Source organism: Heterodontus francisci, chromosome 32, assembly GCF_036365525.1.
Source record: "Heterodontus francisci isolate sHetFra1 chromosome 32, sHetFra1.hap1, whole genome shotgun sequence".
In the NCBI taxonomy this organism is placed as follows: Eukaryota; Metazoa; Chordata; class Chondrichthyes; order Heterodontiformes; family Heterodontidae; genus Heterodontus; species Heterodontus francisci.
The window spans coordinates 57,092,375-57,117,429 of record NC_090402.1 but is presented as its reverse complement, the minus strand read 5'-3'; the positions used below and the strand labels follow the sequence as shown (position 1 = coordinate 57,117,429).

The following is a 25,055-nucleotide window of genomic DNA, read 5'->3' as shown; positions in this document are numbered from 1 at the left end:
CATGAGTGCAGCGGTCACCTTGAGGGCAAGTGCCGTGAGTTCCCTCCAAACCCAAGCAGTTGCAGGTCATGCTGCAGGATTGTACAACTTTTCTGTGCCCATTTCACATGACATCCTTAGGCCTCTCTGGCATTGTCTCTCTGATGTTATAGATAGACTGGTAAGATGAGCGGAGCAGTAGCAAATGGAATGTAATCCTGAGAAGTGTCGTCAAAAGGGGTGGTAGAGGCAGGAACCCTCACAACATTTAATAAGTATTTAGATGAGCACTTGAAACACCATAGCATACAAGGCTACGGGCCAAGTGCTGGAAAATAGGATTATAATAGTTAGATGCTTGGTGGCCGACACAGACACGATGGGCCGAAGGGCCTGTTTCTGTGCTGTATAACTCTATGACTGGCTGAATTGAACTGCTGAATTCCTATCTTCGGATTCATCAAATCTTGGAAGACTGGTGAACTTTGACTGTGTTGTATCAGAGGACCGTTCGCCAGGTAGTGTAATCTGCAAATACTTTATTGTTATTCCAATTTTTTCAAGCAGATAATTAAACACAAAAAATACTGTTAGTTTGACTATATGTATGCGAATGCGGGAGTTAGATTTTTTAAATAAGTTGTAAGGTCTTTAGATATTGGTTTATCTTAGTAGTGTTTAAGATTTTAGTTTTTTAAAAATAAATGGTTAATCTGTTGATATCTAAAGATACCTGGTTTGGTTCACCTCATTTGGGGTTTACAAGATTGTTTCAATTCGGCTGCTGCTTTCTTTGATTTAAAAAGCTTTAAGGTATGTATGATGTGACCTGTGGAGCGACGGGACTGAATTGACAGTGTGTTGCTCCCACCACAGTCAGAATCATATATATTGACTGGGGGCTTTGTCTTGAGCGGTCGTACCATTACATATTCATTGGGTGCGCATCCTTGCGAGCGAATCATATTTAATTGCTTTCGCATCTGGGATCATAACAATTGGAAACTAGATTGTTGGGATCCAAATCTAATGCCAATTACAAAGAAATAAAAGGAAATAGGTCTCTTCTATAATAAGGCACAATTTATACCATAGTAATGGCATGAACATAAAGGGCAGACCTCGAGGTGAGGTGAGAGTGACTGCCCTTGACATCAAGGCAGCATTTGACTGAGTATGGCATCAAGCAGCCCGAACAAAACTGAGGTCAATGGGAATCAAGGGGAAAACCCTCCACTGGCTGGAGTCATACCGAGCGCAAAGGAAGATGGTTGTGGTTGTTGGAGGTCAATCATCTGAGCTCCAGGACATCACTGCAGGAGTTCCTCAGGGTAGTGTCCTAGGCCCAACCATCTTCAGCTGCTTCATCAATGACCTTCCTTCAATCATAAGGTCAGAAGTGGGGATGTTCGCAGATGATTGCACAATGTTCAGCACCATTCATGACTCCTCAGATACTGAAGCGGTCTGTGTCGAAATGCAGCAAGACCTGGACAATATCCAGGCTTGGGCTGATAAGTGGCAAGTAACATTCACGCCACACAAGTGCCAGGCAATGACCATCTCAACATGAGAGAATCTAACCATCTCCCCTTGACATTCAACAGCATCACCATCGCTGAATCCCCCACTAGCAACATCCCAGGGGCTACCATTGACCAGAACTGGAGTAGGCATATAAATACCGTGGCTACAAGAGCCGGTCAGAGGCTAGGAATCCTGAGGCGAGTAACTCATCTCCTGACTCTCCAAAGCCTGTCCACCATCTACAAGGCACAAATCAGGAGTGTGATGGAATACTCTCCACTTGCCTGGATGGGTGCAGCTCCAACAACACTCAAGAAGCTCGACACCATCCAGGACAAAGCAACCCACTTGATTGGCACCCCATCTACAAACATTCACTCCCTCCACCACCGACGTACAGCAGCAGCAGTATGTACCATTTACAAGATGCACTGCAGCAATGCACCAAGGCTCCTTAGACAGCACCTTCCAAACCCACGACCTCTACCAACTAGAAGGACAAGGGCAGCAAATACATGGGAACACCACCACCTGCAAATTCCCCTCCAAGTCACACACTATCCTGACTTGGAACTATATCGCCGTTCCTTCACTGTTGCTGGGTCAAAATCCTGGAACTCCCTTCCTAACAGCACTGTGGGTATACCTACCCCAAATGGACTGCAGCGGTTCAAGAAGGCAGCTCACCACCACCTTCTCGAGGGCAATTAGGGATGGGCAATAAATACTGTCCTGGCCAGCGTCGCCCACATCCCATGAATGAATTTTTTTAAAAAGTGGTTACAGCAGAGTTTTTGGGAAAGCAGAATATTTCCCTTACAGACTTGATAACTTTAACCTTGAACAAATGAAAAGAACTAGCAGCAAAATTGGGGTTCTAATTGAAATCAAGTGCCAAAAAAGCAGAGATAATTGACATAATAGCCCAACATCTGGAATTAGAAGAAGAAGAAAGGGAATATGAGGAACAAGAATGTCGTAAGTCAGAGAGTGATGCAGTAGAACTGGCTAGAATACAGTTAGAAACAAAAAAACTTGAAACAGAAAAAGAAACAGCAATAGCACTGGAAAAACTTAAGCTTCACTAGGATAAAGAAAAAATAAAAGAATTGGAAAGGCTTATACTTGAATTTCAGAGAGAAAGTGAAACAGAAGCAAGGGAATTCGAATTAAAAGAGATGGAACTAAGACAAAGGGAAGTCTTGAATCCAGGGAATGTTCATGCCAGTAAGAATTTGAACTTAGCTCAGGAACCAATGAAAAGCTATTTAAATTTATACAGGCTCTTCCTAAGTTTGAGGAAAAGGACGTAGAGGCATTTTTCATATCTTTTGAAAAAAATAGCCAAACAGATGAAATGGCCGAAAGAAAGCTGGACACTGCTTATGCAAAGCAGGTTGGTAAGCAGAGCTCATGAAGTTTATGCCATGCTTCCTGAAGAGGCTTCTGCAGATTATGAGATGTCAAAAAAGGCTATTCTCACTGCGTATGAGTTAATCCCTGAAGCTTACCGTCAGAAGTTTCAGAAATTACGGAGATTGGCTTGGCAGATGTATGTAGAATTTGAGAAGGTGAAGCAAATTAATTTTGACCATTAGATACGGGCATTAAAGATAGAAACCACATATGCGGAACTTCGAGAATTGATTCTCTTAGAAGAGTTTAAAAACTCCATTCCTTCAGTTGTGAAAACTCATATAGATAACCTCAAGGCTCTGAAAACTAGGCAAGCAGTGGAAATTGCTGATGATTTTGAGCTTGTGAATAAGCCAACCTCTTTTGTCCATCACCCCCATAAACCCGAAAAGGATAGAAAGTGAGAGAGTGAAAGGAAGGCAAGTAGCCAGGGACAAGAAGGGACAGCCGGGAATGCCCCAGGATCACCTCCTCAGGTCAGAAAGGAAGGTGCTGAGGGTAGAAGTGAGGTCTGCAAGCCGAAGTGTTATTATTGCAACAAAACGGGTCATCTTCGTTCAAAATGCTGGAAATTGCGAGGTAAACCCATAGGACTTGTTGGGGTACGCAAAGTTAGTGTAGAGGAAAAGACTCTGACTGAGAGTATAGCAGACCAGGCTATAGCTTTAACAGTAGCTGTAAAACCAGATACTGAAACTAAGAGGAGTGTAGAGGTTAAGAATAAAATATCTGAAAGTTATAATGATTTTTTGTTAAAGGGGTGAGCAACTCCATATCCTGTAAGTGAGTTAGGAAAACCTGTCATTATACTCAGGGATACAGGAGCAACCCAAACACTCTTGCTGGGGAAAGATATAACGTTTCTACCAGAGAGTGCCTTGAATGCTAAGGTTTGAGTTAATGGAATTGGCAGGGAGTATATACCCGTACCGTTATATAAAGCACTCTTTGAGAGTGACTTAATATTTGTGATAGTAACGGTAGGAGTTGTCCACAGTTTGCCAGTAGAGGGAATTGATCTACTCTGAGGAAATTATTTGGCTGGATCAAGAGTATCAGTTTCTCCTATAATTACAGAGGAACCAAGTGAAATTAAGGAAACGGAGCAATTACAAGAACAAGTTCCAGTAATATTTCCTGTGTGTGTAGTCACCCGAGCAATAGCTAAACAGGATCCACTGTCGGAGGTAAAAGGGGAACCACAAACAGGTAGCCAAGTATCTGAAACCTTAATCCAAATGAGATGTTTAACAGATCATCTATCATTGCAGCACAGCAAGCTGATGCAGAGATATACCGAATAGTATAGACGTTTCTGACAGAAGCTGAGGTGGAAGGAGTTCAGGAAGGCTATTATGCGGCAAACGGGGTTTTGAGGAGAAAATGGAGACCGCCTCATAGACCGACAGATGAAGACTGGACAGTTGTTGAACCACCTAAAAGTCGCCAAGGATTATTAAGGCTAGCACACGACATTCCTTTTGCAGGATATAGGGAAATTCGGAAGACCAAATAACACATAAGCCAACATTATTACTGGCCAGGTATTACAAAGGATGTGAGACAATTTTGTAGAACATGCCATACATGTCAAATGGTGGGAAAACCACAACCTACCATAAAACCGGCACCACTGGTGCCCATACCAGTGACTGAGGAACCATTTAGCAGGGTATTAGTAGACTGTGTAGGACCCTTGCCAAAAACAAAAGCAGGACATGAGTACATACTTACTATCATGGATATGGCTACTCGATTTCCAGTGGTCATTCCTTTTACGACAATTACTGCTGGAACAGTAGTAGAAAAGTTAATCCAATTTCTTACGAGATATGGGTTACCACTTGAAGTTCAATCAGATCAAGATTCTAATTTCATGTTTAGGATATTTCAAAAAGTCATGGGCAATTTGGGGATTAGACAGTTGAAATCTTCAGCATATCACCCACAGTCACAGGGAGCTTTAGAGAGATTTCACCAGACTCTCAAAACGATGATTAGAACATACTGTCACTGTCATGAAGGCCCCCACCTGCCAAGAATTAGGCATATTAATTTTGTCATATGAACTTTGATTTTAATCTTGCTGGGAAGAAGAGAAGGCCTGTTACAAAGGCTTCCAGACACTTAGCTGAAAGACATTTGCATACTAACAGACAGTGCTTGTGGAGACAAAAGGACCATTCCCTGACACATTCAACCCACAATGGATTTTGATCACCAGACATTGAAGGTGTAAGGAAGAGCATTCCAGAGAGTGCTAAGGTGATACAATCCACAAAAGCCAGGGCTGGTTAAACCAGCTGGTCGCGTGACATACTGGCTGGTCCAGGGCTTTTTTGAACTAGCCACAGAGTTTTTGAACTCAAAAAAAGACTGTTTGCTCCTGGAGTGAGAAGACCTCTCCTGTCTGCTCCCATCTCTTTCTCACAAGCCTCTGGGCTCACTGAGGACACATGAACTTCAAGAGAGAAAAGTCCACTACATCGAACAAGGTTTAAGAAGAATACTGGGCCCCAATGAAAAGCAAGATCAACCTATAATCAAGGACTCTACAGTGAGCTCAAAGAACAGTAACCAAAACCATCTTCAGATATTGCCTCAAACTTTTCCACTTTATTTCTTCTGCTCTTTTCTGTCTCTATTGGCATGTGTGTATCGCGTATGCACGCTAGTGTGGGTGTATCGCGTAACTGTAGGCATTAAACGAATTAGAGTTTTAAGTTTGATAAAGTTCAACCTTTTTTTCTTTAAACTTAAGAAAACCTGTTTGGCTAGTTTCTTTGCCTTATAATTGGAAGTTAGTCAACAAGAATTCACTAAGGGGGGTGCTAAAAAAAATGGTGTGTTTAAAATTAAACCCTGTTACGGTAAGACCAGGTGAAGGCTGAGAGGGAATCCTAAACCCTTTTCCCACCTGGTCGTAACAGTCACGAATATCCACATGATGGATAAAGGACGAGATTTTCTTTTATTTGCCACCAGTGACTCACCGACTGAGTCTACAGGCTTAAGTCCTTAAGAATTTTTTTACAGACCTCTAAAACTTATAAAAGACAGATTCTTGGAACAAAGGAATGAAACTTCGAAACTGGACTATGTATCTGTGTTCCGGGAAAGGCTCACGAAAGCTTGCGGAGTAGCTGAGGAACACTTTAAAGCATCCCAAGCCAATATGAAAAAATGGGAAGACAAAAATGCAAAAGCCCATGATTTTCAACCAGGGGATAAAGTATTAGTGGTGTTACCATTACAGGGAGAACCATTAAAAGCATGGTTCAGTGGCCCATATAGAGTGATCAAAAGAGTGGGTATGGTAGGTTACTTGATTGACACCCCTAATTGCCGGAAGAAGAACCAGTTGTGTCACATCAATATGTTAAAGCAATATTATCGCAGGGAGGAGGATAAGCCAGTACAGGTATGTCAGGTAATAGGGACTGTTGAGAAGGAAAAGGATAGTGAGGATGAGGCAGAAGCAGGCCGAGGAAATTCTCAGATTGAACCTCCAAATATCCGATTAGTGAATACAGAATGGCTAGGAATATAAGACAATATGCTTTTGAACTTAGAGGCAAAACAACATGAAGACCTAACCAGGCTTTTCACAATGTTTAAAAGAGTTTGTAGGGATAAGCCAGGATGTACAACCTTAGCGACACATGATGTGGATATAGGGGGAACCGTTCCTTTAAAACAATATCCTTACCACTTGAGTCCAGACAAACAGGACCAAGTGAAAGCAGAGATCCAGTACATGCTGGAAAACAATTTGATCAAACCTAGTCAAAGTAGCTGGAGTTCACCAGTAGTTCTAGCACCTAAACCTGACGGGTCAACCCAATTTTGTATAGACAATAAAAAAGTCAATGTGGTAACGAAGGCAAACTCCTACCCAATTCTGCATTAAGACTGCATCGACAGAGTGGGCAGTGCTAGGTTTCTTACCAAAATTGACTTGTTATAGGAATACTGGCAAGCTCCTTTGACTCCTTGAGCCAAAGAGAGATCAGCTTTTGTAACACCTGACGGGCTTTATCAGTGCCGGGTGATGCCATTCAGGCTAAAAATTGCCCCAGCTACTTTTCAAAAGATTAATGAATCGGGTGGTAGCCAGTGTTTCTCAACTGTGTAGTGTATCTTGATGGTGTACTAATATACAGTAACACTTGGCAAGATCACTTAAACCAGCTAAAAATTTTGTTTAAGAGGTTACAAGCCGTGGACTTAGTGACAAATTTGGAAAAAAGTGAATTTGGAAAAGCAAGAGTAACTTACCTCGGACACGTAGTGGGACAAGGTCAGGTATTGCCAAAAATGGCAAAAGTACAAGCCTTAATGGAGTTCCCCATCCCTAAATCTAAACAGAAAATAATTAAGTTTTTAGGGATGTGCGGTTTTTACTGGAAATTTGTACAAACTTTAGTATTGTGTTTGCTCCGTTAACCAACTTGCAACCAAAAAAAAACAAAGTGGTATGGTCAGATGAATGCCAGGCAGCTTTTGAAAAGTTAGAGGCAATTCTAACTAATGAAGCAGTGTTGGCTGCTCCAAATTTCACCAAACCCTTTAAATTAACGATCGTTGCTAGTGACCTGGGGGTTGGTGCAGTCCTATTGCAAGATGACGAATCGGGCAAAGAGAAGCCAGTAGGGTAATTTTCCAGAAAAGTAAATTGTCATCAGAAAAAATACTCCACTGTGGAAAAAGAAACATTGGGACTTCTACTGACTCGAAATAAATCAAGGATTGTATTAGAACAAAGGAAGAGGTGTATAAAGTTGCCAAAAAATGGTAAGACTGAGGATTGGGAGCATTTCAGAATTCTGCAAAGGACCAAGAAAAAGATTAAGGGAAAATAGAATCACAGTAAACTGGAGAGAAACATAAAAAGAACTGTAAAACCTACTATAGGTATGTAAAACGGAAAAGATTAGCAAAGACAATATGGGTCCATGACATGTGGAGTCAGAAGAATTTATAAGGGGAATGAAGGAAATGGCAGAGAAAATAAACAAAAAGTTTGTGTCTGTTTTCACAGAGGAAAATACTAAAAATCTACCAGGAAATAATGGAGAATCAAGGGACTATGGTAAATGAGGAACTGCAAGATATTAATATTTGCAAGATATAGTACTAGAGAAATTAATAAGAATTAAAGTAGATAAATCCCCTGGACCTGATGATCTACATCCCAGAGCGTTGAAAGAAGAGGCCGTAGAGATAGTGGATGCATTGGTGGTCATCTTTCAAAATTCTATGGCCTCTGGAATGGTTCCTGCAGACTGGAAGGTAGCAAATGTAACCCCACTATTTAAGAAAGGAGGGAGAGAGAAAACAGGGAACTACAGACCTGTTAGCCTTACTTCAGTCATAGGGAAAATGCTGGAATATATAATAAAGGATGAGATAACAAGACACTTAGAAAATAATGGTAGGATTGGGCAGGTTCATGGATTTATGAAAGGGAAATCACATTGGAATTTTGTGATGATGTAACTAGTGGAATAGATAGGGAGAACCGGTGGATGTGGTATATTTAGATTTTCAGACAGCTTTTAATAAGGTCCCAAACAAGAGATCAGTAAACAAAATTATAGCACATGGGAATGGGGGGAAGATACTAGCGTAAACTGAGAACTGGGCAATGGACAGAAAACAGAAAGTTGGAATAAATGGTCATTTTCAGATTGGCTGTGTCTAGTGGAATACCGCAATGCATGGGCCCCAGCTATACACAATCTATATCAATGATTTGAATGTGGGGATTAAATGTAATATTTCCAAGTTTGCAGATGACACAAAACTAGGTGTAAATGTGAGTTGTGAGGAGGATGCAAAGACACTACAAGGGGATTTGGAGAGGCTAAGCAAGTGTGCAAAACTTTGGCAGATGGAATACAATGTGGAGAAGTGTAAAGCTATCCACTTTGGTAGGAAAAACAGAAATACAGAGTACTTCTTAGACGGTGAGAAGTGTTGAATTTCAAAGGGACTTGGGTGTCCCTGTTCAGGAGTCTCTGAAAGCTAACATGCAGGTACAGCAAGCAATTAAGAAGGCAAAGAGTATATTGGTCTTAATTACAAGAGGATTTGACTATCGGAGTAAAAGTGTAAAGAGTCCGGAGACAGACAGAGCGAGAGAGAGGAGCATGGTGGGAGCGGTGGTTTAAAAAGCACACCAAAAGCCCAGAATCGGAGACCAGAGAGAGACAGTGTGAGAGAGAGGAGCACAGGAAAAATAAAAAAGTGAGATAAGAGTGACATCACAATCGACAGTGAGAGCAGGGAAACAGAAAGCCACCGGGGTGAGTATACAGATAAGCTTTTAATTTAATTTACTTTAATTTAACTCAAACATAGCAAAACACTTGATCAATTTATTAGTATGTACACTAAAAACTAAAGCGAATTTTGTAATTTATAATACAGAATGAGAGACAGACCAGTAGTGAGTGTATTAATTCAAATTAGGACAACTTAATACATAAGCTGTATTAAGTATTATTAGGGTTTATCAGTATTTGTAAGGTTTACTAATAGTAGTACAGTTTATTAGTATTGGAAAAGCTTTATCATTGGTAATCTCTATTAGACTCACAGAGTGCAGATTAAAAGCTGAGTGTGGAGATTAGAGTTTGCTGAGTGGTGAAGGGGGCAGAGGTGCTCCATTTTTCTATTTTTCCTTTTTTTTGTAAATTTTTAACCCTCCGGTATTTGATTCTTGCTTTGGTGCAGTGGAAGGAGCTGTTTAGTGAGTATCACAGGCAAGCAGGTAAGTGATTGGTTTGGGAAGAAGCTACCTGTTTGGTGAGTGTCTGGGAAGTGATTAAGTTCCGTTCTAATCCTAAAGTTTAAAATAGTAAAGGAACTAGCGGTAAGCTTAATAAAATATATAGAAAAGGAAATTAAAATAAAGAATTGAATAAAATAATTAAGTAGTTAATTAAAACACATTAAGGATGGCAGGACAGGTGATGTGACACGGCTGCAGCATGTGGGAACTCTTGGATGCCAGTGTGATCCAGGGAAAACACGTCTGCCCTAAGTGTTTGCGGCTCAAAGATCTTCAGATCAGAGTCATTGAACTGGAGTCCGAGCTGCAGACACTGTGACACATCAGGGAGGGGGATAGTGACCTGGACATTTTGTACCAGGAGGCGGTCACATCCCTTAGGAGAGGGTCTTCTGATTTGGTCAGTGGTCAGGGACAGGAGAGTGTGGCTGCAGCTGAGGCAGGTAAGGGGACCCAGAGGGCAGGAGTGCAGGAGCCTCAGCTTTTGTGATTGTCCAACAGGTTTAAGGTTTTTTCAGCTTGTTTGGATGAGAGTGGGGGCTGCAGGATGGATGAGCAATCTGACCATGGACCATGTTACAGGAAACCATTCAAGTGGAGGGAGATAAAATGAATGTATTGATAGTAGGGGACAGTATAATTAGGGGATTGACACTGTTTTTTGCAGCAGAGAGCGAGAGTCCAGACGGCTGTGTTGCCTGCCCGGTACCAGGGTTCGGGACATCTGCTCATGGCTGGAGAGGAACTTACAATGGGAGGGGGAGAATCCAGTCGTGGTCCATGTAGGTACCAATGACATAGGCAGGACAAGGAAAGATGTTCTGCATAGTCAGCATGAGGAACTAGGCACCAAATTAAGAAGCAGAACCTCAAAATACACAGAATAGATATATTTCAACGAAAAAGAAAAATTCCAAGGGTGGGACCTGCCATCCGTGGTTAAGTAAATTTAAAGATAGTATCAAACTTAAAGCAAAAGCCTATAATTGTGCAAAGATGGAAGACAGGTCAGAAGATTGGACAGAATAGAAAAACCAGCAAATAATGACTAAATGATTGATAAAGAAGGTAAAATTAGAGTAGAAGAGAAAGCTAGCTACAAATATAAAGACAGATAGTAAGAGTTTCTATAGATATTTAAAAAAGAAAAGTTAACAAAGTGAGCATTTGTCTTATTGAAAGTGAGTCTGGGGAATTAATAATGGATAATAAGGAGATGGCAGATGAATTGAGCAGGTATTTCACATCAGTCTTCACTATTGAGGATGCAAGTAACATCCCAGTATTAGCTGTAAGTCAGGAAATGGAAGGGAGGGAGGAACTCAAGAAAATTACAATCACTAGCGAAGTGGTACTGAGCAAATTGTTGGAGCTGCGGGCTGACAAGTCCCCGGGTCCCGATGGACTTCATCCTAGGGTGTTAAGTGGCTAGTGAGATAGTTGATGCATTAGTTTTAATTTTCCAAAATTCCTTAGATTCAGGGAAGGTTCCTTTAGATTGGAAAATAGCAAATGTAACTCTTTTATTCAAAAAGGGAGACAGAAAGCAAGAAACTACAGGCCAGTTAGCTTAACATCTGTCTTAGGGAAAATGTTAGAAGGTATTATTAAAGACATTATAGCATTTAGAAAAATTCAAGGTAATCAGGCAGAGTCAACATGGTTTTGTGAAAGGGAAATCATGTTTAACTAATTTATTGGAGTTCTTTGAGGGAGTTGCATGTGCTGTGGATAAAGGGGAACCGGTGGATATATTGTACTTAGATTTCCAGAAGACATTTGATAAGGTGCCACATCAAAGGTTATTGCAGAAAATAAGAGCTCATGGTGGAGGGGGCAACATATTGTCGTGGATAGAAGATTGGCTAGCTAACAGGGAACAGAGAGTAAGTATAAATGGGTCATTTTCTGGTTGGCAAGATGTAATGAGTGGTGTGCCACAGGGATCTGTGCTGGGGCCTCAATTTTTTACTATTTATATAAATGACTTAGATGAAGGGACTGAAGTTATGGTTGCTCAATTTGCCAATGACACAAAGATAGGTAGGAAAGTAACTTGTGAAGATGACAGAAGGAGGCTACAAAGGGATATAGATAGGTAAAGTGAGTGGGCAAAGACCTGGCAAATGGAGTATAATGTGAGAAAGTGTGAAATTGTCCACTTTGGCAGGAAGAATTTAAAAAAAGCATATTATCTAAATAGTGAGAGATTGCAGAGCTCTGAGATGCAGAGGGATCTGGGCGTCCTAGTGCATGAATCACAAAAGGTTAGTATGCAGGTGCAGCACGTAATGAAAGCTAATAGAATCTTATTGTTTATTGTGAGGGGAATTGAATACAAAAGTAGGGAGGTTGTGCTTCAGCTATACAGGACATAGGTGAGACCACATCTGGAGTACTTTGTACAGTACTGGTCTCCTTATTTAAGGAAGGATGTAAATGAATTGGAGGCAGTTCAGAGAAAGTTTACTGGACTAATACCTGGAATGAATGGGCTGTCTTACGAGGAAAGATTGGACAGGTTAGGCTTGTATCCACTGGAATTTAGAAGAGTAAGAGGTGACTTGATTGAAACATATAAGATCCTGAGAGGTCTTGACAGGGTGGATGTGGAAAGGATGTTTCCCCTTGTGGGAGAATCTAGAACTAGGGGTCACTGTTTAAAAATAAGGGGTCACCCATTTAAGACAGAGATGAGGAGAAATTTTTTTCTCTCAGAGGGTCGTGAGTCTTTGGAATTCTCTTCCTCAAAAGGCAGTGGAAGCAGAGTCTTTGAATATTTTTAAGGCAGAGGTAGATAGATTCTTGTTAAGCAGGGGGGGTGGAAAGTTATCGGGGGTAGGTGGAAAAGTGGAGTCATCAGTTCAGCCATGAACTTATTGAATGGCAGAACAGGCTCAAGGGGCCGAGTGGCCTACTCCTGTTCCTAATTCGTATGTTCGTATGTCTTACAGCAATCATATAGAGCCTTGATGAGACTGCACCTGGAGCATTGTGTGCAGTTTTGGTCTTGTTACATAAGGAAAGATATACTTGCCATAGAGGGAGTATAACAAAGGTTCACCAAACTAATTCCTGGGATGGAGGGATTGTCCTGTGAGAAAAGATTAAATAGGCTAGGCATTTATTCTCTGAAGTTTAGAAGAATGAGAGGTGATCTCATTCAAACATACAAAATTCTTACGGGGATCAACAGGGTTGATGCAGGAAGGATTTTTCCCTGGCTGGGGAGTCGAGAAGCAGGGGCACAGTCTCAGAATAAGGGGCAAGCCATTTAGGACTGAGAACAGGAGGAATTTCCTCACTCAGAGGGTGGTGAATCTTTGAAATTCTTTGCCCGAGAGGGCTGTGGAGGCTCAGTCATTGAGCACGTTCAAGACTGAGATTGATAGATTTCTAGATATTAAAAACATCAAGCGTTACTGGAATAGTGGAGAAAAATGGTGTTAAAAGTAAATCAGCCATGATAGCATAGAATGGCAGAGCAGACTCAAAGGCTCATAGAATGGCAGAGCAGACTCAAAGGGCTGAATGGTCTAGACCTGCTCCTGTTTCTTAGTGTATCACTCTTTCATAGTGTATTGCCACTATGTCACCGTCTCCCCAAGGTGGGAAAGACAAAAATCTACAACAATGTGTTTAAAACAAAGCTGATTTATTTGACATTTATCTAGAGTATTAAACTCCAGCCCAATTATAGCAATTATTCACATCAGTAGAAACAAACCCCAACTGCCACAATAGAAATAGAGAAAGTTATAGCACAGGAGGCCATTAAGAGTTATCCAGCCTAATCCCACTTTCCAGCTCTTGGTCTGAAGCCCCATAGTTTACAGTTCCTCAATTGCATATCCTAGTACTTTTTAAAATGTGATGAAGGTTGCTGCCTCGACCACTCTTTCAGGCAGTGAGTTCCAGATACCAACCCCCACAACCCTCTGGGTGAGAGGATTGCTCAACTGTTTTCTATCTATGTCCCCTGGTTATTAAGCTCTCTGATAATTGAAACAGCTCCTTCCTATCCACTCTATCTCAGGCCCTCATAATGTTATACACCTCAGCCTCTCATTCTAAACAACCCTAGCCTAACCAATCTTTCCAAATAGCTAAAATCCTCCAATCCTGGCAACATCCTTGTAAATCTCCTCTGTACCCTCTCTCTTGCAATCACATCCTTCCTGTAATGTGGTGACCCGAACTGCATGCAGTACTCCAGCTGTGGTCTAACCAGTGTTTTATACAGTTCCTGTATAACCTCCCAGCTCTTATATCCTATGCCTCGACCAATAAAAGCAAACATCACATATGCCTTCTTAACCACCTTATCTACCTGTCCAGCCACCTTCAGAAATTTGTGGACATGCACTCCAAGGACCCTCTGTTCCTCGACACTCCTCAGTATCCTTCCTTTTATTGTGTATTCCCTTGCCTTTTTTGCTCACCCCAAATGCATTACCTCACTTCTCCAGATTGAATTCCATTTGTCATTTGCTGCCCACCTGACCAGTCCATTGATATCTTTCTGCAGTCCACAGCTTTCTTCCTCACTATCAACCACACAGCCACTTTTTGTCTCATCTGTAAATTTCTTAATTATGCCCCTACATTTAAGTCTAAAGCATTGATATATACAGTAAACTTCCAAGGTTTGTCTCCCAGTACTGAGTTTTCCTGAGTGCAGCCAATTGTTCTGGGCATTACTGTGCTCATAGAGTCATAGAGAGATACAGCACCGAAACAGGCCTTTCGGCCCAAGTCCGCACCCAGAACCGAACCCAGGTCGCTGGAGCTGTGAGGCTGCGGTGCTAGCCACTGTGCCACCTGACTGTACTGTAGTTAGTGATGCTGCTGATAGTCCATCTCGTTGCATCACTGTGCTCATGCAGTACTGTGATTTATCTCCCCATCCATCCGTTATGCAATCCAATAAAGCACTAACAGGAAAAGGGGAAAAGGAGAAAAGCACAAAAGGGTTGTGTTGATGCTACACCAGGAAATAGACATTTGCAGTCGTCTTGAAAAAGGTGAGAATTGTAATGTGTTGATGAAAGAATATAATATTGGTTCATCAACCATACACGATATCAAGCGTCAAAAAGACTAGTTTTTGAAATTCTTTACTAGTTCTGAGCTAATAAAGCTGTTGAACAATCCATACTCTACATTAACCTAAATTAGAGTAGCTAGACGGTGTATTGTACGAATGGTTTTCACTGAAATGCTCTGAGGATGTCCTTGTCTCAGGCCCAATACTCATTGCAAAGGCAAAAGATTTTCATAAGCAAATGGAACTGACTGAACCATGTGCATTTTCTCATGGATGGTTTTATTAATGTAAATAGCAGCATGGCATAAGAAGGCTTGATGTAACTGGTGAACAAAAATCAGCTGACCATGAGGCTACAGAAAAGTATTGTGATTATTTCAGCAGATTAATTGCTGACCATGATCTATCCCCAGAACACGTTTATAACGCAGATGAAACAGGCCTATTTTGTCACTGTTTTCCTAATTCTACCCGAGCTGCTGCAAGTGAATCTAGTGCTGCAGGTTTTAAGCAAAATAAACACAGAATAACTGTGCTTGTGTGTGCTAACGCTGCAGGAACGCACTGAGTGAAGCATTTGGTGATCGGCAAATATAATCATCCTCGAGCAAAGATATAAAACATTTACCTGTTGATTACAAAGCATAAAGTAATGCACGGAAGGAGAAAGAATTTTTTTGTGATCGGTTACACTATGTTTTTGTACCTGTAGTGAAAGAACATTTTAGAAAATGAAGAAAACCTGAAGATAGCAAAGCTATTCTTTTATTAGACAATTGCCAAGCTCACTCTCATAAATCCAAGTTAGTGTTAGGTTATATTTTTACCGTCTTCCTGCCTGCCAACGTTACCTCATTGATTCAACCAATGGACCAGGACATCATCCAGAATATGAAATGTTTTTACAGGAGAGATTTCCTAAGAAAGTTAATCAATCATGAAGGCACAATCCAAAACTTTCCATCAAATTATAACATTATAGATGCAATTTTCAATGTGGCTTGTGCATGGAATTTGGTTAAAGGTGAAACATTAAGGAGAGCTTGGAGAAAGCTGTGGCCCAGTGTTATGTTTGACAGAAGTGTCTTCTGAGGAAGAGGAATTAAGGTTACAATGTTTATCATTAAATAAAAATCACAAATTCTTGACATGCTGAGAGATGTTCCTTCTACAAACCCAATCAAACAGCTCAGTGAAAATGATGTAGAAGATTGGGTTGAAGCTGACAAGGAGATTGAAGTGACACATGTTGTTCGTGATGTGGAAATAATAGTGTCCGGAATCCTGAGAAGTCTAAGGAAACTGAAGAAGATTCTGCAGAAGATGATTTTGGTGAGGAACAGAAAATAACTTGGGCTAATGCTGCTTCAGCATTTCAGACATTCATCACATTTGCTGAAAGGCAGATTTGTTATTCTGCACAAGCGTTTATGCAGCCACATATTTTCCACTCTGCTTTCACGCCAAAAAGACATGAAGCAAGTAAGAAAATTGATATCTGAAATCTTTTCAAGAAAGCTTCCAGGGCTTGTCATAGGCGCAGTACAGATTCTGTCCGTCAGCTTCTACATCCAGTGCTTTCGTGTAATTTATACATTAACTTTACTATTTCTCAAGAACTGTATGCATCATTACTGCCTCAAGATTTCTGTATTGGCATCTTCTTCTTTGCATGTAATCATTTCTCTTAAAATTAAAACTATTGCATTGTGTTGCCTTGGTAGCACGACTCTTGATTAAATGGAATTTTCGATTACCCAGCACCTCCCAGGTCTGGTACATGCTGGATAACAAAGCCTTTACTGTACCACAAAAAACAAGAGACCTGGTACCTGTGGAACCCCACTGGAAACAGACTTCCAGTCATAGTTCAGTTCTGGATGTGATTAACAGCAGCAACAGCAGAATCCAACCCCTGCAGTTACATGTGAAATCGCTGGTGTTTCAGCAGGTGTGATAACTGAGTGAATTCCTCCCCACACACATGAAGCAGGTGAACGGCTTCTCCCCAGTGTGAACTTGCTGGTGTATCAGCAAATCTTTATTACTTTTAAATCTCATCTCAGTCAGAACACTGAAAAGGTCTGTTATCAATGTGAACAAGTTGGTGTTTGTTGAGATGGGATGACTGATTGAATCCCTTCCCACACATGGAGCAGGTGAACAGCCTCTCCTCAGTGTGAACCCGTTGGTGTTTCCGCAGGGCAGATGAGTGAGCAAATCTCTTCCCACACTCAGAGCAGGTGAACGGCTTCTCCCCAGTGTGAGTGCGCTGGTGCGTCTGTAGATCCCTTTTGCTTTTAAATCTTTTCTCACAGTTAGAACATGCAAATGGTCTCTCCCCAGTGTGAACTCGCTGGTGTTTCAGCAGGTTGGATGACTGAGTGAATCCCTTTGCACACTCAGAGCATGTGAACGGCCTCTCCCCAGTGTGAACTCGCTGGTGTATCAGAAGACTGGATAAGTGAGTGAATCGCTTCCCACACACAGAGCAGATGAACGGTCTCTCCCCTGTGTGAACTCGCTGGTGTGTCAGCAAATCCTTTGTACTTTTAAATCTCTTCTTACAGTCAGAACATGTAAACGGTCTTTTATCAGTGTGAACAAGTTGGTGTTTCAGCAGGTTGGATGACTGACTGAATCCTTTCCCACATTCAGGACAGGTGAACGGTCTCTCCCCAGTGTGAATGCGTTGGTGTATTTGTAGATCGCTTGTGCTTTTAAAGCTCTTCTCACAGTCAGAACATTTATATGGTCTCTCCCCAGTGTGAACAAGTTGGTGTTTCAGCAGATTGGATAAATGAGTGAATCCCTTCCCACACTCAGAGCAAGTGAATGGCCTCTCCCCAGTGTGAACTCTCTGATGTGCCAGCAACTCCTTTGTACTTTTAAATCTCTTCTCACAGTCAGAACATGTAAACGGTCTTTTATCAGTGTGAACAAGTTGGTGTTTCAGCAGATTCGATGACAGAGCGAATCCTTTCCCACACTCAGAGCAGGTGAATGGCCTCTTCCCAGTGTGAGTGCGTTGGTGTGTCTGCAGATCCCTCGTGCTTTTAAACCTCTTTTCACAGTCAGAACATTTAAATGGCCTCTCCCCAGTGTGAACTCGCTGGTGTATACAGAGGGCGGATGAACGTGTAAATCCCTTCCCACACATGGAGCAGGTGAACGGCCTCTCCCCAGTGTGAGTGCGTCGATGAATTTCCAGCTGGGACGGGTAATTGAATCCGTTCCCACAGTCCCTACATTTCCATGGTTTCTCCATGTTGCGGGTTTTCTTGTGTCTCTCCAGGTTGGATGATCAGTTGAAGCCTCGTCCACACACACAACACGTGTACAGTTTCTCCCCGCTGTGAATGGTGTGATGTTTTTTCAGGCTGTGTAACTGGTTAAAGCTCTTTCCACAGACAATCACTGGAACACTCTCACTCGGGTGTGTGTGTCTCACTGCTTTTCCAGTCACACTGATGTTTGAAATCTTTTCCCAGAGACAGAACAGACAAACATTTCTCCTTCCGCATTCAAAGACCGTGATATTCAGGTCCTGATAAATCGAGTGATTCGGTCAGATCTTGCCGTGGCTTTTGGTTTGAGTTTCCCGCCTGTCAATTCTCCCCTTCTAATACGCTGTAAAAGGAGTTTACAAAAGTCATCACTGTCAGTACAGGACAGAAATTCAGAACAAACAATTCTAGTTGCCTCCCTTGTTCCCCCAAGGCCCACCATCAACTTCTCAATGGGCAACTGAGGATTGGTGTTATATGCTGGGCTTGCTAGTGCCGCCCATATCCCCAAAATGCAATAAAATAAATATCTGTATATATAAAATAGATTAAAAGCCTCCACAAAAATACTTGTACTAAAACAATACTTTTTTACATTGAGTGGTTAGTGTCTGTTTAGCAACCTCATCTTCCCTGGAATCGACCTCCCTTGACAGTCTCACATTGGAAATTGTTGGGTCCAACTGGGTTCAAAAGTACTCGGGGTTCAATCCAGCAGCTTCTCCTCCATCTCCACTCCAAATCAAACTGATGTAACAAAAGAGATCTACACAGGAGGTCCGGGAACGACTTCAGCATCCAACACCCACCCAACACAAACCGTCTGTGTTTCTCAACTCAGTTCTCTGAGCAACACCTGCAATAAAACAAAAGCAAAATACTGCAGATGCTGGAAATCGAAAATAAAAGGAAAAATACTGGAAATACTCAACAGGTCAGGCAGCATCTCTGGAGAGAGAGAGAAAGAGTTGATGCCTCAAGCTGAAGGCTGCAGCCTGGAAATCAGAGTGGGAGGAGGAGAAAGAATGAGGAGGGGCAATATAGTCCAACACTCACAGCAACCTTCAATCCACCTAAAATAAAAGCAAAATACTGTAGATGCTGGAAATCTGAAATAAAAACAAGAGGGCAGCACAGTGGTTAGCACCACAGCCTCACAGCTTCAGCGACCCAGGTTCAATTCTGGGTACTGGAGTTTGCAAGTTCTTCCTGTGTCTGCGTGGGTTTTTGCTGGGTGCTCTGGTTTCCTCCCCCAGCCAAAGACTTGCAGGTTGATAGGTAAATTGGCCATTATAAATTGCCCCGAGTATAGGTAGGTGGTAGGGAAATATAGGGACAGGTGGGGATGTGGTAGGTTTAGTGTAGGATTAGTATAAATGGGTAGTTGATGGTCGGCACAGACACGGTGGGCCGAAGGGCCTGTTTCAGTGCTGTATCTCTAAATAAATAAATAAATTACTGGGATAGGAAGACAGAGTTTAGAAACACTCACCAACACGACTCCAGTAAAACATCCCAGGAGGAAAAGGGGGAGCAGTGAGTGTACCTGCCCTGATATCCCCCTCCCCAGGCCTGTCAGTCAAACCCCCCACTCCTCCCAGTCCACAGCTCAGCCTAACAGCTTCCTGCACCTTGAGCCAGCCCTGCCCCGGTCTGGCCCAGTCCAAGGGGAGTCTTTGTGGAACCAGGGAGGGGGGGACCTCCTGCCCTGTGCTGTGTCCCGAATGGTTCCTCCCTCCCCTCCCCCAGTCCCCTTTATAACTGAGCTAAGTTTCCTTTAAAGTTTTGTCCTTTGATGTTACAGTTTATTAATCCTTAGTTCCTCCAAAAGAGCTGGAAAGCTGGCAGCCGTTAACCCCGGGCCTGTCACCGAGATAAACCCCGCAGCTGTCGTCCCGATCGGTACAAACGCGTGAGACGAAGCTTCTTATTGGGGTGTTGAGGCCTACACCGGGTATTTCTGAAGCTTTCTGCTGCTTACCAGCTGCAGATGGAACTCAGAAGCTGCTCTGCCCTGCCATCACGCGCACTGCGCATGCTCCAAACGCTCTGCCGCACCATAGGTGCACCTGGGACTTGAAGCTCCACCTGCGATCTCTCACCTGACAGTCACAAAGACCGGCTGATTGGCGGCTTATCCAGGCCAATAGCAGGAGGGGGCGGGACAGGAGGATTGGGGATGAGGGAAGGGCGCCCACTCAGAACCTCGAGCCCCGCCCCTCACTCGACCAACTGCGCTCCAGTCCCGCCCCTATCTTCTTATTGGTCCGGAGCTGCCGTCAATCAGCGGGACTGATGGTGCGAGCTGAGCATGCGCCGGCGGCAGGGGCTGAGGCAGAGAGCGCGGTTCAGAATCAGGGAAAGTTTAAGGCGCAATAACAGGCCACTTGGCCCTTCGCGTCTGTGCTGTATGGAAAACCATCCACCTACTCTAATCCCACCTTCCAGCATTTGGTCCGTAGCCCTGCAGCTTAAGGCACTTGAGATGCATATCCAGACTCCTTTTAAATGAGTTGAGGGTTTCTGCCTCAACTACCCTTTCAGGCAGTGAGTTCCAGACCATCACCACCCTCTGGGGGAAAATGTTTTTCCTCATCTCCCCTCTAATTTTCCACCAATCACTTTAAATCTATGCCCCCTAGTCACTGACCCCTCTGCTAAGGTGAATTGACCCTTCACCTCCACTCTATCCAGGCACCTCAAAATTTTGGACAATTCAATCAGATCTCCTCTCAACCTTCTCTGTTCCAAGGAGAACAACCCCAGCCTATCCAATCTTTCCACATAAGCTGCATTTTTCCAGTCCTGGCAACATCCTTGTAAAGCTCCTCTGTACCCTCTCTAGTGCAATTACATCCTTTCTGTAATGAGGTGACCAGAACTGCACACAGTACTCAAGTTGTGGCCTACCTAATGAGTTATACAGTTCCAGCATAACCTCCCTGCTCTTATATTCCATACCTCGGCTAATAAAGGAAAGGATTCCATGTGCCTTCTTAACCACCTTATCGACCTGTCCTGCTATCTTCAGGGATCTGTGGACATTCACTCCAAGGTCCCTTACTTCTGCTATACTTCTCAGTATTTTCCCATTAATCGTGTATTCCTTTGCCTTGTTTGACCTCCCCAAATGCATCACCTCACACCTCTCCAGGTTGAATTCCATTTGCTACTTCTCTGCCCATCTGACGAGACCATCAATATCTTCCTGCAGCCTACAGCTATCCTCCTCGCTATCTACCACATGGCCAATTTTTGTGTCATCTGCAAACGTCTTGATAATGCCCCCACTACATTTACGTCCAAATTGTTAATATATATTACAAAAAGCAGGGGACCCAGTACTGAGCCCTGAGGAATGCCACTGGAAACAGCCCTCCAGTCGCAAAAACACCCGTCAACAATTACCCTTTGTTTCCTGCCACTGAGCCGATTTTGTATCCTTGCTGCATTTCCCTGGATCCCATGGGATTTTTTTTAATCAGTCTGCCAAGTGGGACCTTGTCAAAAGCCTTGCTAAAATCCATGTAGACCACATCAACTGCACTACCCTCATCTATCTACCTTGTTACTTCTTCAAAAAATTCAATCAAGTTGGTAAGCAAGATCTTCCCTTAACAAATCCATGTTGACTATCCTTGATTAACAGTTTATCCTGTCTGTCAGAATAGATTCCAATAATTTGCCCACCACTGAGCTTAGACTGACTGGCCTGTAATTATTTGGTCTATCCCTCATTCCCTTTTTAAACAGAGGTACAATGTTATCAGTTCTCCAATCCTCCAGCACCACACCTGGAAAATGATGGTCAGACCTTCTGCTATTTCTTCTCTTTTTTTAACAGCCTAGGATACATTTCATCTGGTCCTGTTGATTTATCAACTTTCAAGGATGCTAATCCCATTAATACCTCCTCTCTCCCTATGTTTATCACATCCACTCCTCCTCCTTAACTACAATATCTGCATTGTCCCCCTCTTTTGTGAATACAGATGCAAAGTATTCATTAAGAACCATACTAACATCTTCCACCCCTACATATAGGTTACCTTTTTGGTCTTTAATGGGCCCTACTCTCTCCTTAATTATCCTCTTACTCTTAATATATTGATAAAACATCTTTGGGTTCACCTTGATGTTACTGGCCAATATTCTTTCATGCCCTCTCTTTGCTTTCCTAATTTCCATTTTGATTTCACCTCTCCACTTTCTATATTCCTCTTGGCTTTCTGTAGTATTGAGTTCTCGGTGTCAGACATAAGCTTTCCTTTTCTGCCTTACCTTGTAAGCCTGTAAGCTCCTTGACATCCATGGGGCTCTAGATTTGGCCATCTCACCCTTTTTCTTTGTGGGAACATGTTTACTCTGAACTCCTTGAATCTCCCCTTTGAATGCCTCCCACTGCTCTGACACTGATTTACCTTCAAGTCGCTGTTTCCAGTCCACTTTCACCAAATTACTCCTCAGTTTAGTAAAACTGGACTTGTCCCAATTGAGAACTCTAATTCCTGTTCTATCTCTGTCCTTTTCCATAATTATGTTAAAACTGACTGAATTATTATCACTAACACCAAAATGCTCTCCTACTGCCACTCCTTCCACCTACCCATCCTCCTTTCCTAAAGCTATGTCTAAAACTGCGCCTCTCTTGTTGGACTTGCTACATACTGGGCAAAAAATTTCTCCTGAATGCACCTCAAGAATTCTGCTCCCTCAATTCTTTTCACACTAAAACTATCCCAGTTAATATTGGGGTAATTAAAATCCCCTACTATTACTACCCTACTGTTTTTGCAGTTCTCAGAGATTTGCCTACATATCTGCTCATCTATCTCCCTCTGATTGCTCAGGGGTCTATCGTACACTCCCAGCAGTGTGATTACCCCTTTTTTCTTCCTTAGCTTGATCCATATGGCCTCATTTGAAGAACCTTCCAACATATCCTCCTCCTCATAGTTGTAATTGTTTCTTAGATCAAAATTGCCACTCCCCCTCCTTTCTTATCCCCCTCCCTATCATGTCTGAAAACCCTGTAATTAGGAACGTTGAGCTGCCATTCCTGTCCCTCCTTAAGTCATGTTTCTGTAATAGCTGTGATACTGCCACGTGTTTATCTGTGCCCTCAGCTCATCCTTTGCAAGCCGGATCGGGAGTCCCGCATGGTGTGTTGCCTGCCCGGTGCCAGGGTACAGGACTTCTCTGACCGGCTTGAAAGGATATTGGAGCGGGAGGGGGAGGATCCAGTTGTTGTGGTCCACGTTGGGATGAACAACATGGGCAAGGCTAGGATGGAGGACCTGTTTGGGGATTGTAAAGCACTAGGAACGAAATTAAGGAACAGGTCCTCGAGGGTCATAATCTCCGGATTACTGCCCGAGCCACGTGCAAATTGGCTTAGGAATAAGAATATTAGGGAAGTAAACACGTGGCTAAGGGAGTGGAGTGGGAAAGAGGGGTTCCATTTCATGGGGCATTGGCATCAGTTTTGGAACCGGGGGGATCTGTACCGATGGGACGGTCTCCACCTGAACCGATCTGGAACCAGTGTTCTAGCAAAACGGATAAATAGGGTGGTCTCTAGGACTTTAAACTAGTGACTCGGTGGGAAGGGAAAGGGAAAACGACAGGGAGTATGATGGTAAATAAAAAGGTAAGCAGCAGGTTAACATTTGTGCAGGAGGGTTTAAGTTCAAGGCAGACTATGAAAGAAGCAGAAAGGAAGGATAACTCAGGAGTTATTAGAGATGTTGGAAATCATGAGGGTAAGAAAGCTAGCATAAAGGCACTTTACCTGAATGCTCGTAGCATTCGTAACAAGGTTGATGAGTTAACGGCACAAATCTTCGCGAATGAATATGATTTGATAGCCATTACAGAGACATGGTTACAGGTTGTTCATGACTGGGAGTTAAGTATCCAGGAGTACCAGACTATTTGGAAGGACAGACAGGAAGGTAAGGGAGGTGGTGTAGCTCTGATATTCAAGGACGACATCAGGGCGGTGCTGAGAGATGATATAGGTTCTATGGAGAATGAGGTTGAATCCATTTGGGTGGAAATTAGAAACTCTAAGAAGAAAAAGTCCTTGATAGGCGTAGTCTATAGGCCACCAAATAATAACATCACATGGAGGCGGGCAATAAACAAAGAAATAACTAACGCCTGTAAAAATGGTACGGCAATTATCATGGGGGATTTTAATCTACATGTAGATTGGTCGAACCAGCTCAGTCAGGGTAGCCTTGAGGAGGAGTTCGCTGAGTGTATCCGTGATAGTTTTCTTGAACAGTATGTAATGGAACCGACGAGGGAGCAAGCTATCCTCGATCTAGTCCTGTGTGACCTCACAGTTAAATATCCTCTTGGAAGGAGTGATCACAGTATGGTTGAATTTAGAATACAGATGGAGAGTGTGAAGATAAAATCCAATACCAGGGTCCTGCGCTTGAACAAGGGGGACTACAATAGAATGAGGGAGGACTTGGCTAAAGTAGACTGGAAACAAAGATTTTATGGTGGGACAGTTGACGAGCAGTGGGGGACTTTCAAAGCAATTTTTCAAAGTGCTCAGCAAAAGTATATTCCAGTGAAAAGGAAGGACTGGAAGAAAAGGGGTAATCTGCCATGGGTGTCTAAGGAAATAAGGGAGGCTATCAAATTGAAAGAGAAGGCATACAAAGTGGCCAAAAACAGCATGAAACTAGAAGATTGGGAAAACTTTCAAGGTCAACAGAAAGCCACAAAAAGAGCTATAAAGAAAAGTAAGATAGAATATGAGAAAAAACTAGCACAGAATATAAAGACTGATAGCAAAAGTTTCTATAAATATATAATACGAAAAAGAGTGGCTCAAGTAAACGTTGGTCCTTTAGAGGATGAGAAGGGGAATTTAGTTATGGGATACGATGAAATGGCCAAGGCATTGAACAGGTATTTTGTATCGGTCTTCACAGCGGAGGACATTAATAACATGCCAGTAATTCACAAAGAGACGAACGTAGGT

At 42.6% G+C, this 25,055-nt stretch overlaps 1 protein-coding gene and 1 pseudogene across 1 annotated transcript in view; one reads left to right on the top strand and one right to left on the bottom strand.

Moving 5' to 3' along the window:
• The window catches only part of LOC137347836 (zinc finger protein 850-like), a 99,269-nt gene extending 79,247 nt beyond the window's left edge, over nucleotides 1-20,022 (bottom strand). The window contains exons 1-3 of the mRNA XM_068012881.1: nucleotides 19,545-20,022; nucleotides 18,676-18,908; nucleotides 16,895-18,395 (exon numbers count right to left, since the gene is read on the bottom strand). Of these exons, the coding sequence (XP_067868982.1) occupies nucleotides 16,895-18,033 (1,139 nt within the window). The 5' untranslated portion in view covers nucleotides 18,034-18,395; nucleotides 18,676-18,908; nucleotides 19,545-20,022. The remainder of the gene's footprint in view (nucleotides 1-16,894; nucleotides 18,396-18,675; nucleotides 18,909-19,544) is intronic.
• Nucleotides 4,755-16,267, top strand: LOC137347388 (jerky protein-like; annotated as a pseudogene).
• Nucleotides 20,023-25,055: the final 5,033 nt, after the last annotated feature.